At 38.4% G+C, this 25,242-nt stretch overlaps 1 protein-coding gene across 1 annotated transcript in view; it reads right to left on the reverse strand.

The window, feature by feature from the left end:
- Nucleotides 1–25,242, reverse strand: part of ATP2A2 (ATPase sarcoplasmic/endoplasmic reticulum Ca2+ transporting 2) — a 56,751-nt gene that overhangs the window by 10,311 nt on the left and 21,198 nt on the right. The window contains exons 6-11 of the mRNA XM_081113390.1: nucleotides 10,843–10,923; nucleotides 8,585–8,670; nucleotides 6,497–6,961; nucleotides 1,800–1,888; nucleotides 1,182–1,284; nucleotides 230–361 (exon numbers count right to left, since the gene is read on the reverse strand). Of these exons, the coding sequence (XP_080969516.1) occupies nucleotides 230–361; nucleotides 1,182–1,284; nucleotides 1,800–1,888; nucleotides 6,497–6,961; nucleotides 8,585–8,670; nucleotides 10,843–10,923 (956 nt within the window). The remainder of the gene's footprint in view (nucleotides 1–229; nucleotides 362–1,181; nucleotides 1,285–1,799; nucleotides 1,889–6,496; nucleotides 6,962–8,584; nucleotides 8,671–10,842; nucleotides 10,924–25,242) is intronic.

Consider the following 25,242-nt stretch of genomic DNA (forward strand, 5'->3'; position numbering starts at 1 on the left):
GTGGAAAAAGGCAGACCTTATGGGCACAGATGGTTGCATGTGGAAATTATCTATTGATTATACTTTTATTTTCTTCAGTCAGACCATTTTACCTGAAAGTGAATATGGGAAAGAAGCAAATTGCAAGTTTGAGGAGGTAAGAGAGATAATTACTTGCCTACAATAAGAGAGTAAATATGTGGTATAAGCGATGGGCAGCATGAATAATATACCAAGTTCTAACACTGACCGAGTTGCAGGCATTTGCTCGTTCTACTTTAGAAAGACCCTTCAATTCAGTATCAAATACATTCATCTTCTCTACCAGGCAAGTGAGAGCAGTCTCTGTAGCTTCTCCAACTTTTTCATACGCACCCTTTGCCTGTATTGGTAAAAGACATAGAAAGTACAAAAAGGGAAAGTAGTAAACAATTTGTCTTTAATACAATGGGATTTAATATAATGGAAATTTTTCCATATGAGGACAACCTGTCCTCCACTACATCATTATTCTGTGGGCCACTTTCATCCTACTCTGGAGCACAAGTTCCAGATAAGTAAAAATATAATTCAAAGCAAAGGTGTGCATCTTATCTTATTCTATTAATTAGGTTTTTCATTTCCCTTAACAATAAGAAGCCACTAGTTACAGTATTAACTCATATAAAGTTTTCAAATAGTATTTGTAATTCCATGTCATTACTTTTCTACAGAGTTTATATTCTGTTTCCAATGGCTTGCCTTTTAGAAACCAAAGGATTTATCTATTTATAATTCAAAAGAAAGGAAAGAAGGTTTTCTGATAGTTATCAAAACAACCCTTTAAACCTCAGCTTGTCCTCAGGATAGAACACTACCATCTTAAAAAGCGAGATCAACACCCTATACGTTCAGGAAAACATTTTCTAGCCTGGGTTTTATTCATTTATAGCACCAAACTATTAACAGATGAGAACATCATGTACACAAGAACTCTTGGTTAAGTAACTGCAATGCTCAGTCATAGGACATATGAAAGGCTCTCAGCTTTCTTTGGCTCAGTCATGCTGACTCTGATAGAGATAGAATCTTGAATGGAAAGGGAAATAAAATCAGGAACCCTTACTTTCGAAAGGGAGGAAGGAAGGCTGGATTTTCATCCACCCACCCCACCCTTGACTAGGAACAGTCAGGTCTAGTTTCTCATTTCTGAGGAGCCTTACCTCATTGTAATCCAAAGCAGAGTCATTACAAAGGGCACAAATTGTTGCCAGTTCTACAAGACCATCATATTGATGACATTTCACTGGTTTATCATCTTTATACCTGTCAAAAGAAAAAACACTCCTAGAGCACAGTGTAGTTATCTCTGTTGACCTTTATTTTCTTAGTTCATGAAATTCCTCCACCACTGGTACCAATAAAGAACAAACAAACCCCACTTAAAAATTTAGGCTTCAAATGGGAGCTCAATAAGATAAAATAAATAGGTCATTGGCTTCTAACTTGTGTTTTCTCTTTAAGAGTGTACAAAAATTGCCCTGGCCGGGTAGCTCAGTTGGTTAGAGCATCGTCCCGATATACCAAGGCTGTGGGTTCAATCTCCAGTCAGGGCAAATAACAAGAAGCAACCAATGAGTGTGTAAAATCAATGTGTTTTTTTCTCTCTCTGAAATAAAAAAAAAAAATAGTTTTTTTAAGTGTACAAAAATGTTCTACTCTAATAACTGATGCCACGAGCCACATTCAAAAAGCTGTCAACTTTTCTAGACATACTGCAAGTCTATAAAAGTACCAAACTGGCATAAAGTATCCTTTAACTGATAGGAGGGTTTACTCACACTTCTCCAATAGGTGCATATGTTGATCCACTTATGGTAAATTCATTCAGGGAACAAGTATCACCTTCAACTTTGTCCAGAATGAACATCTATAGAAAGAAAAAAAGCACTAAGTATTTAAAAGGTACAAAAAAATGCTAGAAAAAAACACACATACTCTTTGCTAAGACAAAAAATCTTTAAGAAAGCAATTTTAATGAAACTAACTGAACATCAGAAGTATTGTCCCTTATTCCAACTAGAGACCATTTAAGATGGCCTCCCTCACCCATCTAACAATCTGAGAAACAGCATACTGAGGTGCTGAATAAAAAAATAGTAAGCAGCAGTGACACCAAAGACACCCCACATGAAACCTGAGTTACAAGGACCATGGGTCAGCAGGGCTCTAGAACGCTCAGAATTCCAAATGGCTGGCTGAGAAGGTGTGTATTAGGTAATCTTGCCTTAGAGGTAAGAACAAAAGCTTGTGAAGAAAACACATTTCAGAGTTGCATCAACATTCCCTGAGCAAAGTAAGACAAATTGTTTCTCTGCTTCTTTCCACTTATTTTTATTATGGTAATAGCTCATTTTCCATGAAGCTGCATAACTATATGTGTACAGTAAGGAGCCTGCAGAGCTGAATGAACTTATGTTACCAAGACAATACAGACAGAAGTATGCTTAGGAAAGAATTCTTAATCGTATAGATTAGTAAGGTGACAAAGGCTAGTTTCTTTTTCCTGAAAATGTTTTACTGCTTTTTAGAAACAGGGGAAGGGAGAAGGGGAGAGAAAGAGAAACACTGAACATCAACTGGCTGCTGCCTACATGGCCCCTCACCAGGGATAGAGCCTGAAACCTGGGCATGTGCCAACAGGGAATCGAACCAGCAACCTTTAGGTTCATGGACAACGCCCAACCAACTGAGCCACACCAGCCAGGGCCACAAGCTAGTTTCTTAAAGTTGAGGTTTTAAAAATTTGCTTTCAGAAGCCCAGTTTGGAAGACTAAGATTCAGATATGTTTTCATTGCAGACTGAAACTGTACAACCTCTAAAAAAAAAAGGGGGTGAGGGAGGACAAAAACACACAAAGTGATACTTCAACTATATCATGCCAAAATATTTCTGAAATATGAACAAGAATATGATCAAACCAGTTCCAATAAGGAACTGTAAACTCACTGAAAAGAGAATCATGTCATGCTTTTTATGTATGTATGTTAATCCTCACATGCGGATATTTTTCCCCATTGATTTTTAGAGTGCAAAGGAGGGAGGGAGGGAAGAAACATCAATGTGAGACACATTGATTGGTTGCCTCCCACCCTGACAGGGCCAGGGATCCAGTCTGCAACCCAGGTATGTGCCCTTGACTGCGAATTGAACCCATGACGTGTTGATTTAAAAAAAAATTTTTTTTTGCCTTACAAGATTTGCTTGTTATGTAGCACATTTGAATTTCAAAAAACTTCATTTCAAAAATATATTAAGAATTAAATCAACCTTGGAACTGAACTAAAACCATGAGTAAAACATACAAATCAAAAGAATATAATTAGAGTTAAATCTGTGAGGACTCCTGATAAAAGGCTTTAGTTCAAACACATATATCAGCATTTCAAATGAGGAAGATTCATTTCCAAGGTCACATGCAGCAAGGTCAAAATTTTTTTTAAGCAGATAAACACCTAAAAAAGGCTCTTTCCGAAGATGTCTGACATTTTATAGAACAGGAAACAACGGACCCAGCTGGTTAAAGGATGTGCTCAGGTTACACAATTACTGAGGAAGAGAGGATCAGCCTTTCCTACAAGACCCATCAGCAGTACAAGCTGTGTGACCCTCAGGCATGTCACAGCCTCTCAGAGCCTTAGTTTTCTTTTTTAAATATACTTTTATTCATTCCAGAGCGGAGGGGAGGGAGAAACATCCGTGATGAGAGAGAATCACTGGTTGGCCGCCTCCTGCACGCCCCCACTGGGGATCAAGCCCGCAACCTGGGCATGTGCCCTTGACCAGAATTGAAGATCAGTTTGCAGGCCAACGCTCTATCCACTGAGCTAACCCGGCCAGGGCAGTTTTCTAACCTCTTGAACAGAATTCCCATGATTCAAATCAAGTCACAAGTGAAAAATACAGTAAATGCACTAAGCAACAGCAAAGCACGTTGGCAGTACTATTATTAAACACTGCCGTTTCTTTAACGATACTGTTTATAAAAAGTGAAACTCTGGGTCTATACCAGTCCAAAAGTCTAAGACATTCAGAATTCTGCTGCCCATTAACTCAATCTAAATGCCCTTTGGTATTTTAGATTTTAAGCAAGTAAACCGTTTAGGAACTGCATGATGAAAGAATTCCTAAGTCAAGGGTAGTTATGCAATCCACTGCAAGAAACCTCCTTATAGAATACTGATTAGCGCCAGTTTTTTGTGCTGAGGTAGAACAGAACAAAGAGGCAGGCTGTTTCTTTAATGGAAGAAAACACTTTAAATCAAATCACTTAAGGGAAAATAAAAGCACCAAAAAAAATTTATGGACTCTATTTTATACTTAGTTTGAAATCGGATTTGCTGCCCAAACTTTAAAACCAAAAAAATTTAAAAGTTACAACTGCACGCTGCTTACTTTTATGGATAGAAAGGTCTATTAGGAGGAATCTAAAGCTTTCAGGCTAAGTTTAAAGTTTGCTGGGGGGAATACTAAACAGGTACATGAAATTTCTCTCCCCCAAATAATCAGCGTTTAGCCAACTTGCTTTTGGCCTATTTGTCCAAACTTTTCTGGTTCCAAGGAATGAGAACTTAGGTAGCTCAAACTCTGCATCTACTAGGGGAACCCCAAACTAGGACATCTCAATCTGTTTTAAACACCTGCCCATTCATTCTAAATCTGGGTTTGGACTTCAGAAAGAGTTGTGGATATCTGTATCTAAAAATCATCATCAATTTAAATTTGGAGCGGGCTCGATGCCCAGTAGGGGGCATGCAGGAGGCAGCCGGACCATGACTCTCTCTCATCATGGATGTTTCTCTCGCTCTCTCTCCCTCTCTGAAATCAATAAAAATATTTAAAAAAAAAATAAAATAAATTTGACAAGATAAAGATTCAGAGGGTTTAACTGTATTAAAACAAAAACAATTTCCAATACTAAAGAAACATTTTTCAAAACCTGGACATAAGACCAAGAGGATGACCACATGTCCTTCCTTTCAGTGTCACTCAGAGGCATTACCTAACGGGCCCACTCAAAGATTCCTTGTTCTAGAAAAATTAACAGTGTTTCACTAAGCTATTTATTAATTAAGGCCTCATATTATGTAAAGTTGTAGATTTGTGGCCTGTAGAAAATATAACCTAGTAGTTTTATTGCCCCATAGAATATTAACCAGTTTTTATAATCCAACATAGCAATTCTATTCTATTTTATTTTTATTTATTTTTTATTTTTTAAATATATTTTATTGATTTTTTACAGAGAGGAAGGGAGAGAGATAGAGAGTTAGAAACATCGATGAGAGAGAAACATCGATCAGCTGCCTCCTGCACATCTCCTACTGGGGATATGCCTGCAACCCAGGTACATGCCCTTGACCGGAATCGAACCTGGGACCTTTCAGTCCGCAGGCTGACGCTCTATCCACTGAGCCAAACCGGTTTCGGCAGCAATTCTATTCTAATCTTGAGCACTTCCTCAAATGCTCTTGGTAAATCGTTTGGCCATCTTACTGATTCCTTCATTAATTTAATGAGACAGACAGAATCTTTGACATGTGTCCACTAAATATTTGTCTTTTGGAAAATTATACTTTCACTTCTACAAAATTGTTTTTTTTGTTTTTTTTTTTCAGGTGATCATCATAGCCAGGTTCTTTTTCTACAAAACTGTTTACATAAAATTTATGAGGACTGAATTATATGAAAGTATTTCATTCAGCCATATCATTATATTTCTTTAGTTCTTATTTTCCTAAGAGCAGGTTTGAACAATTTTTTTACTCAAGTGATGGTGAGACAACCTAAAAAATGAAGGATAAAAGAGAACAAAGTCAATGAAAGGCAATTATTTACTTCTTAAGAATAAAACCTGTCTCATTCAACGTGTGATGGAAATATCAATTAGAATTTTAAGTAGTTAGCCCTAACAGGCTTGGCTCAGTGGCTAGAGCATCAGCCTGTGGACTGAAGGTCCCGGGTTTGATTCCGGCCAAGGGCACATGCCTGGGTTGCGGCTCGATCCCCAGTGGGGGTGTGTGCAGGAGGTAGCCAATCAATGATTCTCATCATCGATGTTTCTATCTCTCCTTCTCTCTTCCTCTCTGAAATCAATAAATATATATTTTTTTAAAAGAATTTTAAGTAGGTAGGTAACTAGCTACTTTATAGAATGCTCTTCCTTTGAAGCTTATCTGTTAACATACATATACTTAAGGACAGAGGAGCAGGGAAATAAATTGACATTTAGACTGCCTATAGTTATTTCTTTAATACAAGTACATCAGCCATACAAATATATCCTTTATTTCATGAAATAGTTTTAGAAATTAAATGATTAATTTCCTCTAAAGTATTAGAAATCACCTTGGGCTCACATAATCTGTTTAAAGCACATAAAAAGGTATCAAGTTATAAAGATTTGATGGCACGGGGGACATATTCTTAGGATGAATAAACAATAACAGGAAAGGTTCTTAAATTACTGCCACTTACCCTGCAGACTGACATCTGGTTTGTTGTAAGTGTACCAGTCTTGTCTGAGCAGATCACAGAAGTACAGCCAAGGGTTTCCACGGAAGGGAGGCTTCGAACAATGGCATTTTTCTTTGCCATTCTGCGAGTTCCGAGGGCCAGGCAGGTGGTGATGACAGCAGGCAAGCCTTCAGGAATGGCTGCTACAGCCAGGGCCACTGCAATTTTAAAGTAGTAAATAGCACCTCTGATCCAGGAGCCTCCGTGAACTGGGTCATTGAAGTGCCCAATGTTTATCATCCAAACTGCGATGCAAATAAGGGAGATGACTTTGGAAAGCTGTTCCCCAAACTCATCTAGTTTTTGCTGGAGGGGTGTTCTCTCCTGTTCCGTTGCCACCATTTCATCCCGGATCTTGCCAATTTCAGTGAAAACTCCAGTTGCCACCACCACTCCCATGGCTTTGCCAGCAGCAATGTTTGTACCCTAGGACAGAAACAGAGGAGAATTGGGTTACAATATTAACAACATTCCCAACTTAAATGCTGACTAGTAAATTCAGATTCATGTGGATCTTGACTAGAGAACCAGCCATCCAACTTTGATAATGAGCAGTAACTCATGCAGGCAGCGTGATACATTTCTCCCTGATGCTCATTTCATGTGGTACCTTCTCCCCAGAGCAGCTCTACACGGACCCACCTGGATCTCTATTCACAACACTGAACCTGGCTTGCAGACTAGCTCTGGACTGGAGCAGGGCTCTAACCACTCTGAGTTCTCAATTATTTCAAACTCCATATAGTTCTAAACCCTTAGCATTCTCCACCTCTGGCTCCAACTCAACCACCCCTACGTTCACCACCAATTATAAGGGCAACCATTACCATGCCTACCTTGAAAACTTCCACTCCACACTGGCATTCCAAAATCAGTGAACTCAAGTATGAGAGCTGTCTCCCCACCCCACTAAATTCCTAGTGTTGGAATGATACAGCTCCATTATTTTCATTGTAACTTGAGAGTACTTTACTTACTTTGGGTGTTTAAGCTCCCATACGAACACACAAAAGCCTACCACTTGAAATAGTATTTCAAATTCCACACAAACTCTATAAATTTCCCAACTTTTTATTTTGGAAAAAAATATATATTTTTTTCTTTTTAAGAAAGAGTGAAGGGCGGGGCAGACAGAGAGAGAGAAACATCAATGTGAGAGAGACACAGCAATTGGCTGCTTCCCTTACATCCCGACCAGGGCTGGGGATAGAGCCTACAACCAAGGTACATGCCCCTAACTGGAATTGAACCCAGGACCCTTCAGTCCAAGGGCCAATGCTCTATCCACTAAGCCAACCTGACTAGGGCTATTTTGAAAATATTTAGCAGAAAAACTGAACTAATACAATGAACAGCCATTTGACTTTTCACCCAGACTCACTCATTATTAATGGTTGCCACATTTGTTTCTCTCTAAACACACACCTTTTTATTGTGAATTCATACAGATACCATCACATCATCCTTAAAAACATCCTTTTTATTGTCTTTTCCAAATAAATCTACTTTTCTACTAGGTTTAAAGATATCTGACCTGATCTTTTAATTTTAATTCTCAAAAACTTGCCAGTTTAGTTCTGGCTGGTGTGGCTCAGTTGGTGAGTGTCATCCCGTGCACCGAAGGGTGGCAGGTTCAATTCCTGGTCTGGGCACATAACCAGGTTGTGGGTTCAATTCCTGGTCAGGGCGCATATGGGAAGTAACCAATAGATAGATGTCTCTCTCCCTCCCTTACTCTTTCTCTAGAATAAATAAAAAACATATTCTCAGGTGAGAACTGAAAAAAGTTTTGCCAATTAAAACCAGACACATATAGGTCACATATCCCACTATTACATAGTCTTGATTTTTTTCTGACAGCTGAGATTGACCACAGACTGTGATTATGCTTTGGAATAATAGCCAACAATTTCTAAAATATGACCACTGAAGGTAGGCAGTGGGAAAAAAATAACATCAGCAGACTTAAAACTCTGAGAATGTCTTAAAAATAAAAAACAACAAAAAAAGACCCAAAGAAATGAATGAAAAAATTGATAAAGTACTTACAGAAAAGAGCATGTTCTTCTTATCTTGGTTGACAGCCCGTGGGTCAGGGACGGGGTCAGTGTGCTTGATGACAGAGACAGATTCACCTAAGCATGTGCAGACACAGAGGGATGGTTAGATCTGTACAATCCACGCCTGGAACCTGGGAACCCTCATCCACTCCTGACACTGCCTCTCTCAAGAAAAGGGATAAAAGGCCCAATTCATTCAAATGAGGTAAACTAGTAAAATTTAGTAATAGAAATTAATTTCAGAGCAATGTCAGGATTAAAATATATATCATTTCAAAATAAAGGAAGTGAATTTTGAAGTAAAATCCCAGCCAATGACCTTTATTTTCTGGAGTAACTATATACACACACTCCAATACCTTTTTTTTTTTTTTTTTAAAGGTGAAAGTATATTTACTTTTAGTGGATTGAACAAACTGTGCATACATTATGAATAATGAGGATCATCCACTGGGAAACCTATTGTTCAGTAATGTCAGAGAAGGGAAAACACTTTTTTAGAAATATTTGCATGTACTAAACCAGAGTGTTGTATTTCAATAAAATAAAGCTGAAAAATAGCAATCAGCAGTTGCAATAAAAAAGCACATGGTAGCCCTCGGCAGTGTGCTCAGTGGTTAGAATGTCAGCCCACACACCAAAGAGTCGTGGGTTCAATTCCCACTAGGGGACACGTACTTGGATTGTAGGTTCAAACCCCAATGGGGTTGGGGCATGTGCAGGAGGCAACCAGTAGATGTGTCTCTCTCCCCATCCCGCCCTCCTTTCCACTCTCTCTAAAAATCAATGGGAAAAATATCCTGGGGTGAGGATTAAAAAAAAAAAGAACGCACAACTGTCTTGCTGAATTTGGTTTCAGCTTTACTTAATAGTACTTACAAAATATATAATCAGGTTCCATTTGAGTGAAATATATCTCCAATTGTTCATTCAAATGTCAGGTATTAAACTTCATATCAATATTTGATTAAAAAAAAAATCTGATTCCTCAACCTAGCCTAAAACTATAGTGTAAGTATTCAACAAAAAATTACATTCAAGAAAGTATGATGTTTTAAAATGGTAATTATTTCTGTAGGCACACCATGAGAACTTCATACATACAACCTAATTTCCCAACATTTTATGGCTTAATCAGCTTCTAGCTTGTTGCTGCTAATAGAGGTTTTAGTACTTCAGCTATTCATAAAGAAACAAAAAATACAGAACCCAGGTTACTTACATCACCACCTCTATGACATCAGTTGCTTTTCAAAACTGATCATCAGATAAAACTTGATAATCTTTGGATTTTATATTTATTCTCTATTTAATTCAGGTTAGCATTGTGTTTAAGTTAATCTTCTAACCACCTCACTTCCGGTTAATATGCCCTCCACCCTCCTCTGTGCCTTTAGCAAACAAAAATGGGAAAATGTTCAAAACAATCCCAAATCTAAGTGTGCAAACTAGGCTGTAAAACATTCACTATTTTGGGGGTGCTAACTTCTGTTAATTGTACATTTGATTATTGTAAAGTATGTTAGATGCTAGATTAGCATTCATAGAATGAAAAAAAATATATAGTTCTAGAGCTCTTTTTACCAGCCTGGAAAAAGAAGACTAAATAAATAATTGAGCCCTAGCTAATTTGGCTCAATGGATAAAGCATCGGCCTGCGGACCAAAGGGTCTTGGGTTCAATTACAATCAAGGGCATGTACCTTGGTTGCAGGCTCCTCCCTGGCCTGGGTTGAGGCCCGTGCAGGAGGCAACCAATCGATGTGTTTCTTACATCGATGTTTCTCTCTCTTTCCTTCTCTCCCCAACTCTCCCTAAAAATCAATGGAAAAAACATCCTCAGGTGAGGATTAACAACAAAAAAATAAAAGTAACTGAACCACTTTCCACAAAACAGACAACACTTCTACTGTAAGATTAACCTCTTTTAATGAGATAATTTGTAACCTTTTAAAAACAATAAAAACATTATGGTGATTTTTGGTGAAAACTAATTTTTTATAAAATTTAAAGATAGAGGCCTTATAAGATGAAAGCCAAGTTAGTTGTTTGTTTTTTTTTTAAATCATACCTTTAAGCCCCATATACTGGCAACAAGTCTAACAGATAAAGCTTTAAGAAATAAATAGCTTAATGAGAATTAAGATAGGATATCATAAAGGAAGAGTGGGGCAAGAGTTGACGCTATTAGCATGGTATCCAAGAGAGGCATCAGAAATTCAATGGCCTTCTAATATATGACACTTACCTGTGAGAATTGACTGATCAACTCTTAGAGTAGTAGATTTGATGGAAGTTAACCTTATATCAGCAGGAACTTTGTCACCAACTAATTGGGGAGAAAAAAAGCAGCTAAAATAAGCAACCTTTGCAATCATGTTACAGAGAGATAAATGTCTCTAAACGCAATTTTTAAAGGAAATAGCCTGTATACAGCACAAATATATAAAAATCTGTTAAAATAAGCAAGATAGTTTACTTATCCTAGGGTAAATAAAAACATTTACTGATAAATATAAGATTTGAATTACACAAGAAGGAAAAGAATAAACAGTGCCCAGAACTGTGTTCAAAATACTGGACTGCACATCAGTACCAAAGCAACTGAACAATAAAAATAAATGCACAACAGCTTTCCCTGAGTTTCTGAAAGGTAACTAAGGTAGTTTTGGAGGTCTTACACTAGGACAGTAAAAAAATTAGAATAAGTAAGTACAGTAGCCTCTAGACCTGCATATGGTACTTTAAAGTCCAATATTCATTTTCCAGATTTATCCCACACACTGATTGTAACTGTCACTGGTTATATGCAATCTGCCAAAATAGCCATTCTGTCCAAGAAGATTTATTGCATTTGTTAAACCTTAAACTTAGTTGTCCCGTTTACTGCACATCCCCACCCCCACTCCTGCATTTCAGAGCTTTTACATTCAGGGAGAGTATAATTTGCTTTTTAAACTCCAGTTCATAAAACAACCCTAGGGCCCAGGTAAGAAATGTGGTCACAAGGCAGCACCAAGACTGCCAACATATAATCTCAAGAGGCAAAGATCATCTTTGCATTTGACTGCAGGGGCACATTAAGTTCAGGTAAAATTACTGCTGGAAATGCTTATGCAACAAATAGCAATATTCAAACTGAATAAGCCAGAACCTTTCATTTTAATATACTTCTGTTCATGCTATAAAAACTAACCATATCCTAAACCTCAGTGACCGTTAACAGCTAAAATGCCCCATCAAGATGAAAATTTTAAAACAACATAAACATTTTTTTCCGTTATTTCGTTATCATAATTAATTTTATCCTGTATGACTCTGAACATGAAAAGAGTTCAATGATGAGCGTATGATCCTAAATGGAAAATTTACTTGAAAAATGTTCCTTTGAAATCTGTGGAAATTTACATCACAATCTTATGTAAACAATTTCATATGAGAGCCCTAGCTCTTATTCTCATAAATCTGTCACATTTAAGGCCGGCAAATCTAATATTCAAATTGAGGATAAACAACAACAGGACCCAAAAGTACAAGATAGTACTTTGTTTCAGTGGAAGCTCAAAGAATTTGAAATGGATGGAAAATGTAGTTTTAAGGCAATAAATCCCAAGGTTAAATTTCTATTTTGGGTAACTCAGTCAACATATTAAGCTATTAGTTTAAGGTGGATTCAACATTATATACTAGGTGTACTAGTTAATAATGTGGATTTTTTTCAATGGATGGGAGTTACACATATGTTGATATATATGCGATTTGATATGCTATTTTGTTGTATTGACAGCAAGCTTCAAAACTTCAAATGTAAAATTTGCTGAAGGTGTTAATTCATTACTTTATTGTGAAAAGTTATCGTATACTTTGGGAAGCTTATGGTGAACATGCTCCATCTCAAGATACTTGTGAACGCTGGTTTAAACGCTTTAAAAGTGATGATTTTGATGTGAAAGACAACGTCCAGGTGAACCGAAAAAGTTTGAAGACCAACAATTACAAGCATTATTGGATGAAAATGCGTGTCAAACTCAGAAACAACTTGAAGATTAAACATTGCTCAGCAAACAATTTCCAATCATATACAAGCAATGGGAAAGATTTTAAAGGAAGGAAAATGGGTGCCACATCAACTGAACGAAAGACAAATGGAAAAAGTCATCAGTAAAATGTTGCTTCAACGGCAACGAAAGAAAGTCTTTTTTTCATCGAATTGTGACTGGTGATAAAAAGTGGATTTATTTTGAGAATCCCAAATGCACAAAATCATGGGTTGATCCAGGTCAACCATCAACATCAACTGCAAGGCCAAATCACTTCAGAAAGAAGACAATGCTGTGTTTGGTGGGATCAGGAAGGTGTGGTGTATTATGAGCTTCTAAATCTAAAACCAGGTGAAACTGTTAATACTGATTGCTACCGACAACAAATAATCAATTTGAACCCACGCTTTGATTGTAAAACAACCAGAATGTGCCAGAAGACAGGGCAAAGTAATTTTGCTTCATGATGACGCACCATCACACACTTCAAAACCAGTTAAAGACATGTTAAAAGATCTTGCCTAAGAAGTATTAACCCACCCGCCGCATTCACCAGACCTTGCTCCTTCAAATTACCACTTGTTCCTATCGATGGCACATGCACTTTCTAAACAGCATTTCAAAACTTACGAAGAAGTGGAAAACTGGGTCTCTGAATGGTTTGCCTCAAAATAAGAAAAGTTCTATTGGGATGGTATCCACAAATTACCTGAAAGATGGGGGAAATGTGTAGCTAGCAATGGACATTACTTTGAATAAAGCACTTTTGATGTTTCTCTTGAAATTATCGTGTTTTCTTTGATTACAAAATCTGCCATTATTAACCGGTACAAATAGTAGATGCAGCATTAAAAATTATACTTACACTGGTATTATAAAGAAACTAATCTTCCTCTATAGGTCCATTTAAAAAAAATATATTTTTATTGATTTCAGAGAGGAATGGAGAGGGGGGAAGAGAGAGAAGCATCAATGATGAGAGAGTATCACTGATCAGCTGCCTCCAGCATGCCCCATACTGGGGATCGAGCCCACAACCCGGGCATATGTCCTGACTGGGGATCCAACTGCAACCTCCTGGTTCATAGGTCGAAGCTCAACCGCTGAGCCACGCTGGCCAGGCCTCTATAGGTCCATTTTAATAACATGAAGGCTGTCTCTTTGTTGCACAGAAATTACATTGATACACATTTAATTGTTGGCCAAATATCAGGAATGCCTCAAATGTCAAATGCTAGTGAAACAAATGACCTAGGAAGCCCTTAAAAAACTAACCTCGCCGAAACCGGTTTGGCTCAGTGGAGAGAGCATCGGCCTGCGGACTGAAAGGTCCTAGGTTCGATTCCAGTCAAGGGCATATACTTGGGTTGCGGGCATATCCCCAGTAGGAGATGTGCAGGAGGCAGCTGATTGATGTTTCTCTCTCATCGATGTTTCTAACCCTCTATCTCTCTCCCTTCCTCTCTGTAAAAAATCAATAAAATATATTAAAAAACCCCCACAAAACTAACCTCTATGCTTCTTCCATCCTACAACATCCATTCTAAATGGGAGGCAATATTTAAGAATTAAAAGAAAAAGATGATCTGGAGGCCTTTTATAAACTACAGAACCTCAAGACCTGCTCTTCAAGAGTCCAGTTCAATGCATTTTGTGCGAGGTCCAAGAATCCACATTATAAAAAGTTTTTCCAAACACACTATAAAATTAATATAAGAAAACAAAATCAAGTAAAACTGGGGTCATAGATCCTATGAAAGGCTTGTTTAGAACAACCTTTACTATGTGCTGTTTTTCATGTGCCAACTATTCCAGTTCTAGGACAAGAAGACCCAAAGCACCCAACACTTGGACAATGTATACCTTACAGTTTTATTTACATTTCTCATTCTGTTGGAAACAGATCTCTTTGTGGACAGGTACTAAAGAAGCATAAATCCAAACTGGTCATAGAAACCTGTAATATTCTAGTATTCTCTTAGCTAGAAAACCCCCCATATCATCTTGACCAGCCCATGTCCTCATTTTAGATGAGAAATTAAAGTTAAGAAGTAAAAGGAGTCTTGCCTAAGGAGCATCAATTAATGAAAGACTTTCCTTAACTTGCTGTGTAACTCTGCTTCATGATTTTGTAAGAGTCTATTTAGGTTTGAATCTATCAGGAAGTAGGTTCTCTACGGAAGTAAAAGATCCATGAAAGTAAAGATTCAACGAATACTTTCCAAATTAAGGCATAATTTTCCTTTGTCTGCAGGCTTCTGTGAATTTCAGACAGAGGGTTTTGTGCATGAGTAGGCAGTGCTGTTCTGATGATTATATCCAGTGCTATTTCCCCGATGGGGCAAGTCAATGTCCTTAGGGCAAGTGGTAGTGGAAAATTCTTACTCTTGCCAAGGAGATGTTCTGCAATATTTTCCTTCAGAACCTTTCTTCTCTGTCTCTTGGGTTCAACAGTGTAATAAAATAATAAATTCTGTTACAAGCCTTCCATTTGTTTAACATTTGACACTTTTCAAACTCAGCTCTTGGCTTCTTAAGTCCTTAGATCTTTAACCTGCTATCACAATAGAGAGAGAACCACTTTGGACAAAATCTTCAATGTATACTTAATGCTAGGTTACCAAGAATGCAAGTAAAAGTTAAAGGAAATTATTACTTGGCCACATTCTAGAATTGAACACAAACTTTATCTTAAAATCTAGGAAGGAGTTTTTATAAGCCATACTTAAAAGTTGTTTATAACTATGTCGAAAATAAATACTAATGTTTGTTAAAATCAGTAGAAAAGGCCTTTTTATAAATTGGCTTTATGTAAGAAAAAAATCTAATTTATTTGGTAGCAAATTCCAAAGTTATTCAAATCTTTTCTAAAAGAAAACTATATATAAGATTAGAAATTACCTTCTAAATACCACTATTGTTTTTTAGTTTAAACGGGTCCCAGAAAAGTAAAGTCATAATAGAATTAACCTAAAATACTTAAACATTTAACTATGACTCAAACATTTTCACGGTTTCCAATGTGAGCCACAAATTTTGCAGGCACGCAGAATGAATGAAATCCTTTACTTGAGAAGCCCTACTTGCTTACTTGAAACTATTTCCAGGCCTCAACATGAGCAGGGAAGGAACATTACAAATTGCCATAGTATATTAAGTTTGCTCCCAATCTAGGTTTTTTGTGGGGATTGGAGGGGCACTATCTATGATGAGACTCATTTTTTAAAAAACCCACAATGTGCCCTAACCAGTTTTGCTCAGTGGATAGAGCATCGGCCTGCGGACTCAAGGGTCCCAGGTTCGATTCTGGTCAAGGGCATGAACCTTGGTTGCGGGCACATCTCCAGTAGGGAGTGTGCAGGAAGCAGCTGATGGATGTTTCTCTCTCATCAATGTTTCTGACTCTCTATCCTTCTCCCTTCCTCTCTGTAAAAAATCAATAAAATATATTAAAAAAAAACAAAATCCCACAATGTGATATCATAATCTTGTTTAAAATCGTTCAATAGCTTCTTCTTAATTACTATACTTAAAATAAAAATAAAGTGCTACTAAAATTGGCATGGGCCCTGAGCAAGGATGGCACGCAAATTCATGAAGTGTTCTATATTTTGTTAAAGAAAATTAAAAAAAGCCCTAGCCGGCTTGGCTCAGTGGATAGAGCGTCAGCCTGCGGACTGAAGGGTCCTGGGTTCGATTCTGGCCAAGGGCACATGCCCGGGTTGTGGGCTCAGTTCCCAGTGGGGGGTGTGCAGGAGGCAGCCGATCAGTGATTCTCTCTCATCGTTGATGTTTCTATTTCTCTCTCCTTCTCCCTTCCTCTCTGAAATCAATGAAGAAATATATTAAAAAAAAATTTTTTTTAAAGAAATGTTTAGTATCTTGACCTGCTCAGTTTCTGAACTGGGCCGGTTCAACCCCTTTTGAAGCAACCTGTTGGTCCCCTTCTCATTATATTGGTGCTGAACTCAGTGTGGACACCCAATCGGCATAGCGCACCATAACCCAGAACTCCTGGGCTCAAGCGCTCTTCCTGCCTCAGCTCCCCCCCGCCCCCACCCCAACGCTGGGACTACAGACATGTGCCAACATGCCTGGTTGAAGTTTATTATCTTAACCATGGTTTATAACAACCATCGTGACTCAACTGCAGCTTACTTCTTTAATACTCTCCCTTCTCCTCTAAGCTTCAAGCATAATGTTCTTCAGTTCCTCAGAGTTCTGAGTCTTCATATACCTCTTCTCCAAATAGCAAAGCTTTCCATGTATTTCAAGGTTGGTATCCCTTACAATGTGCCCTCAGAGAGGAGTCCTGTCCTTTCCTTTGCGAACATTCAGCACACTGCATGTCTTCCCCACTAGACCAAAAGCTCCACGAAGGCAGTCATCAGTCATCACTGACTTCCTAGCCCCCAGCACTGTGCTGGCACACAATGGATGCCAAATAAAGTATTTGTCACCCTAGCTGGTTTGGGCTTAGTGGATAAAGCGTTGGCCTGCGGACTAAAGGGGTACCGGATTCTATTCCGGTCAAAGGCACATGCCGGGGTGGCAGCTCGATCCCCAGTAGGGGGCATGCAGGAGGCAGCCAATCAATGATTCTCTCTGATCATTGATGTTTCTATCTCTCTCTCCCTCTCACTTCCTCTCTGAAATCAATAAAAATATATTAAAATATATATTTTGTCAATTAATGAAGTACATACTCGCAAATATTATTTCTTTAAATAAACAAGCATCAGAGACTTGTGCTAATGATCAATTTGAAGAATGTCACAAAGCCAAAGGACCTGTATGCATGCATATAAGCCTAACCAATGGATACAGACAACAGGGGGGTGAGGGCATGAGACAGGGGGTAGGGGGGCAATGGGGGAATAAGGACACATATGTAATACCTTAATCAATAAAGAAGAAAAAAAAAGAATGTCACAAAGCTAGGAATAGTGAAAAAAATTTAGGAGCCAAAGAGATTTCAGACTCAGTTTAGCTGAATGAGGTTTAATAGTGATCGCTGCTAAAATTATATACTTAGACTAAAAAGGATTAGAGAGAGATGTAGGGAGAAAGAGCAGGTGTGAGAAAGCCTCTGGCAACCTTAACTGCCCTTCCAGCTAAAGCCCAAGAAGTATCCTTAGGCTGTAAGAACAGAAGAAAAGTGTCCAGAATATCAACCAGACTCTATTTACATAACTGCATTCAAGTCTGGGCACCAAAGAAAGCCATCAAAATAGTAAAGGGTTTGAAAATAATTACATGAAAAACTGAAAGAGCTAATAAGACTAACTTGGAAATAAAGGGTGATGAATTTGCCTCCAACTAACAATAAGCCATCAGACTTCCATGTGGCTGCAAATTGAAAAACTAATGTATAAAACAGACAAGTAGCCCTGACCGGTTTGGCTCAGTGGATAGAGCGTCGGCCTGTGGACCAAAGGGTCCTGGGTTTGATTCCGGTCAAGGGCATGTACCTTGGTTGTGGGCATATCCCCAGTGGGGGGTGTGCAGGAGGCAGCTGATCGATGTTTCTCTCTCATCGAGGTTTCTGACTCTCTATCCCTCTCCCTTTCTCTCTGTAAAAAATCAATAAAATATATTTAAAAAACAACAACAACAAAAAACACAGACAAGTATATTTTAGTTCCTTATATGGACTATCCTATATAATAAAAGCCTAATATGCAAATCGACCGAATGGCAGAACGACCAGTGTAACAACCAGTCACTATGATGCACACTGACCACCAGGGGGAAGACACTCAATGTAGGAGCTGCCCCCAGCTCGCAGGCCCTGGGCCAGCCAAGGTGGGTGTCAGCAGGGGCCCTCCAATTGCCCCATTGGTCACCCCACAAATTGGCTCTGATCTCCAGCCAGGATTAGGGACCCTACCCATGCATGAATTTCATGCATCTGGTCTCTAGTTTTATAATAAATATGAATAAAAATGGCATAGCTGGTCCTAAGTAGGCAAGTTACCAGTTACTAAGGTGTAAGATAACCACTCATTAGATGCTGTAGAGGCAACCCATCAATCACTAAGCAGGGTTAGAGTATAGAACATCTGGTATATCCACCAATGTAATTTCTTTATTACAAAAGTAAAGCATGCTTTTAAAAGGTGAAAACCCAGCCATCACTCCCCTCATCCAATAAACATCAAACTGATAATACTGATCTTCCAGACCTTTCTCTACAGATAACACTTATTAAAACATCATTGAAGCCCTAGCCAGTTTGGCTCAGTGGATAGAGCATCAGCCTGTGGACTGAGGGGTCCTGGGTTTGATTCCCAGTCAAGGGCAAATGCCCAGGTTGCGAGCTTGATCCCCAATGTGGGGATTGCAGGAGGCAGCCGATCAATAATTCTCTCCCATCACTGATGTTTCTCTCTCTCTTCCTCTCCCTTCCTCTCTGAAATAAAAATATATATTTTTAAAAATCATTGAAATAAAAATCACAGTATATATTAATGTAAAAACCCTTTTACATTATTATATACTTATCTGTCTCATTCTTTTTAATGGCTGCACAGTAATAATACCTACTAAAATTTGGAGAATGCTTATTCTATACCAAGTGCTGCTGCAAGAGCTTTATAGGTTACTCTTAATCTTCACAACTTCAAAGGTGTTATCTTTATTCCCAGTTTACACTAGAGGAAAACAAGGCACAGAAAACAAACTTGTTCAAGGTCAGTGTTTCATAGTTCATAGCCATACTACAGACTAGTCACCACTTTCATGACCATCTAAGTGTTTATAATTTTTATTATTATGCTATATGGTGACCATCCCTGGGCACTTAGATTACTTCTGGAGAATAGATTCATAGGAGCAGAATTTTCCTACAAGTGTATACTTCCACCAAATTTCTATCCCTGTCATTTACCCATATTTTCCATCCTGTATTTTTCTTTTTTTAAAAATATATTTTATTGATTTTTTACAGAGAGGTAGGGAGAGGGATAGAGAGTTAGAAACATCGATGAGAGAGAAACATGGATCAGCTGCCCTGGTACATGCAACCAAGGTACATGCCCTTGACCGGAATCGAACCTGGGACCCTTGAGTCCGCAGGCTGATGCTCTATCCACTGAGCCAAACCAGTTAGGGCCTGTATTTTTCTGAGCACTGCTACCATCAAGCACTTTATTTTTCAAAATTCTCTTACCTTCAAAATAAAGGTTTTACATTTTTACAATCAAATCTGGTGTCTTGGTGCTTTTATGTAACACTTAGGAAATGTGTTCCCTATATATATATCACATGGTTTCTTCTAATTTTTCCAAAATGTTAATCATAGTGTCAAGGATGAAAGGGTTGGCACTTAACTGATGCTGTAACCACCACTGAGTCATGGGGAGTGGGGAGGAGGGGATTACAGGAAATTAGGAAATGCCGGCTGCGTGAAATTCAGGTTACGTTTCAAGATCAACTGGTCCATCATGATCTCATGGTCGGGGAGACCTTCCCGAGTTCCTCATGGTACTTAATGTCTTAGCTATGCTGATAGTGCTGAATGAAGATCTCAAAACTCTTTGCTTCTGATATATCCACACTGATTTCTGTTTTAGACCATTGGCTCTTCAGCTCATATACAAGTTCTTAAGAACTTACATCTCTTTGTAAAACAGAGATATAACTTACAGGAACGACTAAATAATGATTTCTCTATCATTTAGATACAGATGTTGCAGTTCTACATCTCTAACAAGTCCTGTTCTTCCATCCTTCTCATTGTGAAACAACTCCATATGGGGAAAAGGCAAGAGAACCTGCTCACCACCTCCTTTGGCCATATACCTTTGCTTCTACTTCTCATCAATGTGTATCATTTCAGGAACTGGTAAAAACTGTTTAGTGTTTTCAGCAACACGATGTAAATCACTTCACCAGACTATAGTTTACTTAATTACACTGTTTAACCTGTACTTCATTTCCCACAATTTTATTGAGGTATAAATTAACCGCAATAGTTTACTGAACAAAAATAAATACAGAGGCAGAGCAGCATTGAACAGACTGTCAAACTACAGCGGGAAGGCCAGGGAGGGTTGGGGGGTAGGGGGGTGGTAAGAGATCAGCCAAAGGACTTGTATGCATGCATATAAGCATAACCAATGGACACAAGACACTGGGGGGTAGGGGAGGCCGGGGGAATGTCAAGGAGGAGGGGGGAAAAAAGGAAACATATGTAATACTCTTTGTAATACTTTAAGCAATAAAAAAAAAATAGCTATGGTATACAACACAACTTGACATATGTATATATTGCAAAATGATTATCGCTGGTCCTCAAAAATAAGTTTTTTTTCCAACATCGTTTTGTTGCAACGTTGATGGGGGGAGGGGGAGGAGTCAATCCGCGGCCGGGGCCACTGTCTATGTGGAGTTTACACGTTCTCCCCTTGTCTGCAGCGATTTTCTCCAGGTCCTCCGATTTCCTCCCACATCCCAAAGATGTACACATTAGGTGAATTGGCCTATCTAAACTGTCCCAGTCTGAAAAGATGTGAGTACACCCTGAGATAAAAGAGCCTCCTGTCAAAAATTGGTTCTCTCCTTTGCACCCTGAGAACCTAAAATGAAGTGAGTGGGTTGGAAAATAATGATCATTTGTTTTTATGAATTTTTCTTAAATGTATTCTATACCACAGCTCACATTTATTTCAATGTTTCATACTAGAAGTGTTCTTGGGCCTTTATTTAGAAGTTTGGTGATTTTAAAAAAAGTTTTTATTAATTTCAAAGACAGAAAGGGAGAGGGAAAGAAGGAAAGAAACATCAATGATGAGAATTACTGCATGGCCCCTACTGGGGCTTGAGCTTGCAACCGGGCATGCAGGAGGCAACCAATTGATGCATTTCTCTCATATCGATATTTCTGTCTTTCCCTCTCTCTTCCACTCTCTATTTTGGGTGAGGATTAAAAAAAAAAAAAAAAAAAAAAAGAAGTGGAATTGCTGGATCATATGGTATACTTCATTTTTAAAAACCAAACAGAATCCTAGGGAGAAAGGCAATGAAACTCGTAAAATTGCATATGAGATTTTGAATGTGTCTCGGAGTTTATATATTTCATTAATTCTCAAAGGAACTGTGATCAGACAGAAAGACAAATAATTAAGAGTTACTTCTCTAGAGCTCTGCCTTCTCAAAATATGGTCCACTTTGGGAACTTGGTATAAATCCAGATATTCAGACCCCACTCAAGACTTACAGAATCAAAATCTACACTTTAACAAATCCCCGTGCACATAAAGTTAGAGAACAAGTGCTTTAGGTAGCTGGCCAAAATTGAAGGCCTGTTTTTGTTAGTTTGTTGTAAAAACAGCCCTTGAGCCCAGCTGGTGTGGTTCAGTGGATTGAGTGTCATCCCATGGACCGAGAGGTCCAGGGTTTGATTCCCAGTAAGGGCACATGTTCGGGTTGCGGGCTAGATCCCTAGTAGGGCGCATGCAGGAGGCAGACGGTCAATGATTCTCTCTCATCACTGATGTTTGTTTCTCTCCCTCCCTCTCCCTTCCTCTCTTAAATCAATAAAAATTTTAAAAAAAAGGTTGTGCCATTCCTAGCACTAGCCAGTTTGGCTCGGTGGATAGAAAGTTGGCCTGTGGATTGAAGGGTCCTTGGGTTGATTCCAGTCAAAGTCCCGTACCTCAGTTGCAGGCTCCTTCCTAACCGGGGCCTCGTGCAGGAGGCAACCAATCAACATGACTCTCTCACATCGATATTTCTCTTTGTCTTTCCCTCTCTCCTCCATTCTCTCTAAAAATAAATGGAAAAATATCCTTGGGTGAGGATTAACCAAAAATAAATAAATTAATTTAAAAAAGAAAAGTAGATTATGCCATTCCTATCACTTACATAATCTTAAACTAGGATTCCCTCCAGAGTATACAACAGGACAGAAGTCATCTGAGGATATTTATGTACTTGTGCTATTCGTCAACTCTGGGTTACCAAGATACATGAAGTTTGTTTCAAACAGTCCTTAAAACAGTGGCTTTGAGAAGTCAATAAATAATCCCCTACCTCTGGGGCATATACTGAAACCTCCGAAATTCTAAATTTAACACTTTATGATATCATAAGCTTGATTTACTTTGATAACATTAGCAGATAATACAGAAAGTTTAAAAACACTGATGTTTGTTTCTCAAAAAATTACACCCGATTTTACTACTATGGTTTCCATCCATCCAGACAAACATTTCCCTGGTATTAAGATAACAAAACTACTGTGGCTTCAGAAAACAAAAATGTGGGTAACTTTCTCCATATTTTTATTTGCCAAATCAATTTTATTTGGCTCCTACATTCTAGATACTTCTAAGGTTTTACCTAAGCATCTGCTATGCATGCTTACACAATGTCTCCTTAGAAAGGTTATTAGCTAGTATAGCAATCTAAAATTTCATTTCCCTACATCTCCTCAAAACACCACTTAGTCCAGTCTAGCCTTCAGAAAGTTCAGCAGAACCCAGAACATCTTATCGTGTCTTCCTAAAGCTTGCAAAAAGGACTTTATTACCTAAAGTTAGGAGATGATCTTTACATCCAAAAATTACCATAAAAAGATCTCTTTCTGAAAGTATTAAAATAGCAGCTCCAAACTTGCTTTCATCTTCAAAACAGTTCACAATATTCTCGTGTTTCAATCCATTACAGAGAACATGCCACACTTAATTTCATAATTTAAATAAAAGTATAAAAGTTACCATGTCTAAAAGCACAATTCAAGCTATTTATCCAGGCTACGTAGAGTAAAACTGACAAGAAATAATTTAGATCTACATTTAGAATTGAAGTTCATTTCTATAGTTTCACAAAACTGAATTATTGAGCTAAACACCAAATTGCAGGGTCAGATTACTAATCCTAAGAAAAGCAGAAGTTAATAAACCCCAACATGTATAGTCTTAAAGTCTTCATAAAATAAACACCTCACAATATGTTTTTCCAAAATGTTCCATATAATTCACTGTAAGTGCCTTAGGTTTGGGAATCTTACCCAATTCAATGATCCACCAGGCCTACTAATCCAGCAAAACTGTCATTTCTAATTTGAATATAAATATACAGTCACCACAAAACATCACCAAAACAGACCAAGTAAGAGTACACTGACAACTTAAAAATTAAAATTATGACCAGGTTTCTTCAACATGATAAAGGGTGTCTATGAAACCCATAGACAACACCACACTTCGTGGTAGAAGACTGAATGCTTTCCTCTACAGTCAGGAACAAGATCAGGATGTCTACTCTTGCCACTTTTATTCAACACTAGAGGCCCGGTGCATGGATTTGTCCAGGGCATGTCTGGTCCATCTCACCCAGTCCCAATCGGGGCGATGGGGGCCGTCTTGCCCAGTCCCGATCAGGGCCAATAGCGGCCAGCCAGCCGGGGAGGGACCATGGGAGGCTGGCCAGCTGGGGAGAGACCGCAGGAGGGTGCCAGGGCGTTTCCGGCCTGTCTCGTCCAGTCCCGATTAGCCAGACCCCAGCAGCAAGCTAACCTACCGGTCGGATGTCTGCCCCCCACAGTGCATCCTCCCCCGCCCCCCCAGTGCACATCATAGCAACCGGTCGAACGAACAATCGGACGCTTAGCATATTAGGCTTTTATTATATAGGATTCTAAATTTTGGAGATTTTAGCGAAGGCACTTAGACAAGAAAAAGAGAGAAAAGGCATCCTGATTAGAAAGATATAAAAAATGTTTGCACATGACATGAACTTCTATATAGAAAATCTTAAGGAACCCCTAAAAAGCTATTAAAAACTAGTAAGGGTCAAGGCAAGACTGCAAGGTATAAGATTAATATAAAAAAATCAATTGTATTTCTGTGTACTAGCGAAGAACAATTTGAAAATGAAAATAAAAAACAAATTCAATTACAAAAGGTTCCCCCCAAAAAACAACAAAATACTTAGGAAAAAACTTAACAAAAAGAAATACAAGCCCTAACGGGTTTGGCTCAGTGGCTAGTGTCGGCCTGTGGATTCAAGGGTCCCAGGTTCGATTCCGGTCAAGGGCATGTACCTTGGTTGCAGGCACATCTCCAGTAGGAGGTGTGCAGGAGGCAGCTGATTGATGTTTCTCTCCCATCGATGTTTCTAACTATCCCTTTCCCTTCCTCTCTGTAAAAGATCAATAGAATATATTTTTAAAAAAATAAAAAAGAAATACAAGACACTTGTACACTTGAAAACAGTAGTGTACTCCTTATGCTATACTTTACATCTGTGATTATTTTTTTGTGTGTGATTATTTTGTAATTGCCAATTTGTACTTTATAGTAAATATATAAGCTTCATATAAGGGATATAAACTCATCTTTCAATATTAAGCTCACTGGTTTTTTGTATATTAAAAGAAAGGGAGTGGTTGCCAGAAGCTGAAGGAAATGGGTAAAGGGAAATTACTATTTAACAGGGACAGAGCTGCAGTTTGGGAAGATGAGAACGTTCTGGAGATGAATGGTGGTGATGGCTGCACAATAATGTGAATTTATTTAATGCCATGGAACCGGTATACTTAAAGATGGTTACAATGATAATTTTTACTATGTATATTCTACCACAGTATAAACAAATAAAAT

This window comes from Myotis nattereri (genome assembly GCF_964212035.1).
Source record: "Myotis nattereri genome assembly, chromosome: 19".
Classification (NCBI taxonomy): Eukaryota; Metazoa; Chordata; class Mammalia; order Chiroptera; family Vespertilionidae; genus Myotis; species Myotis nattereri.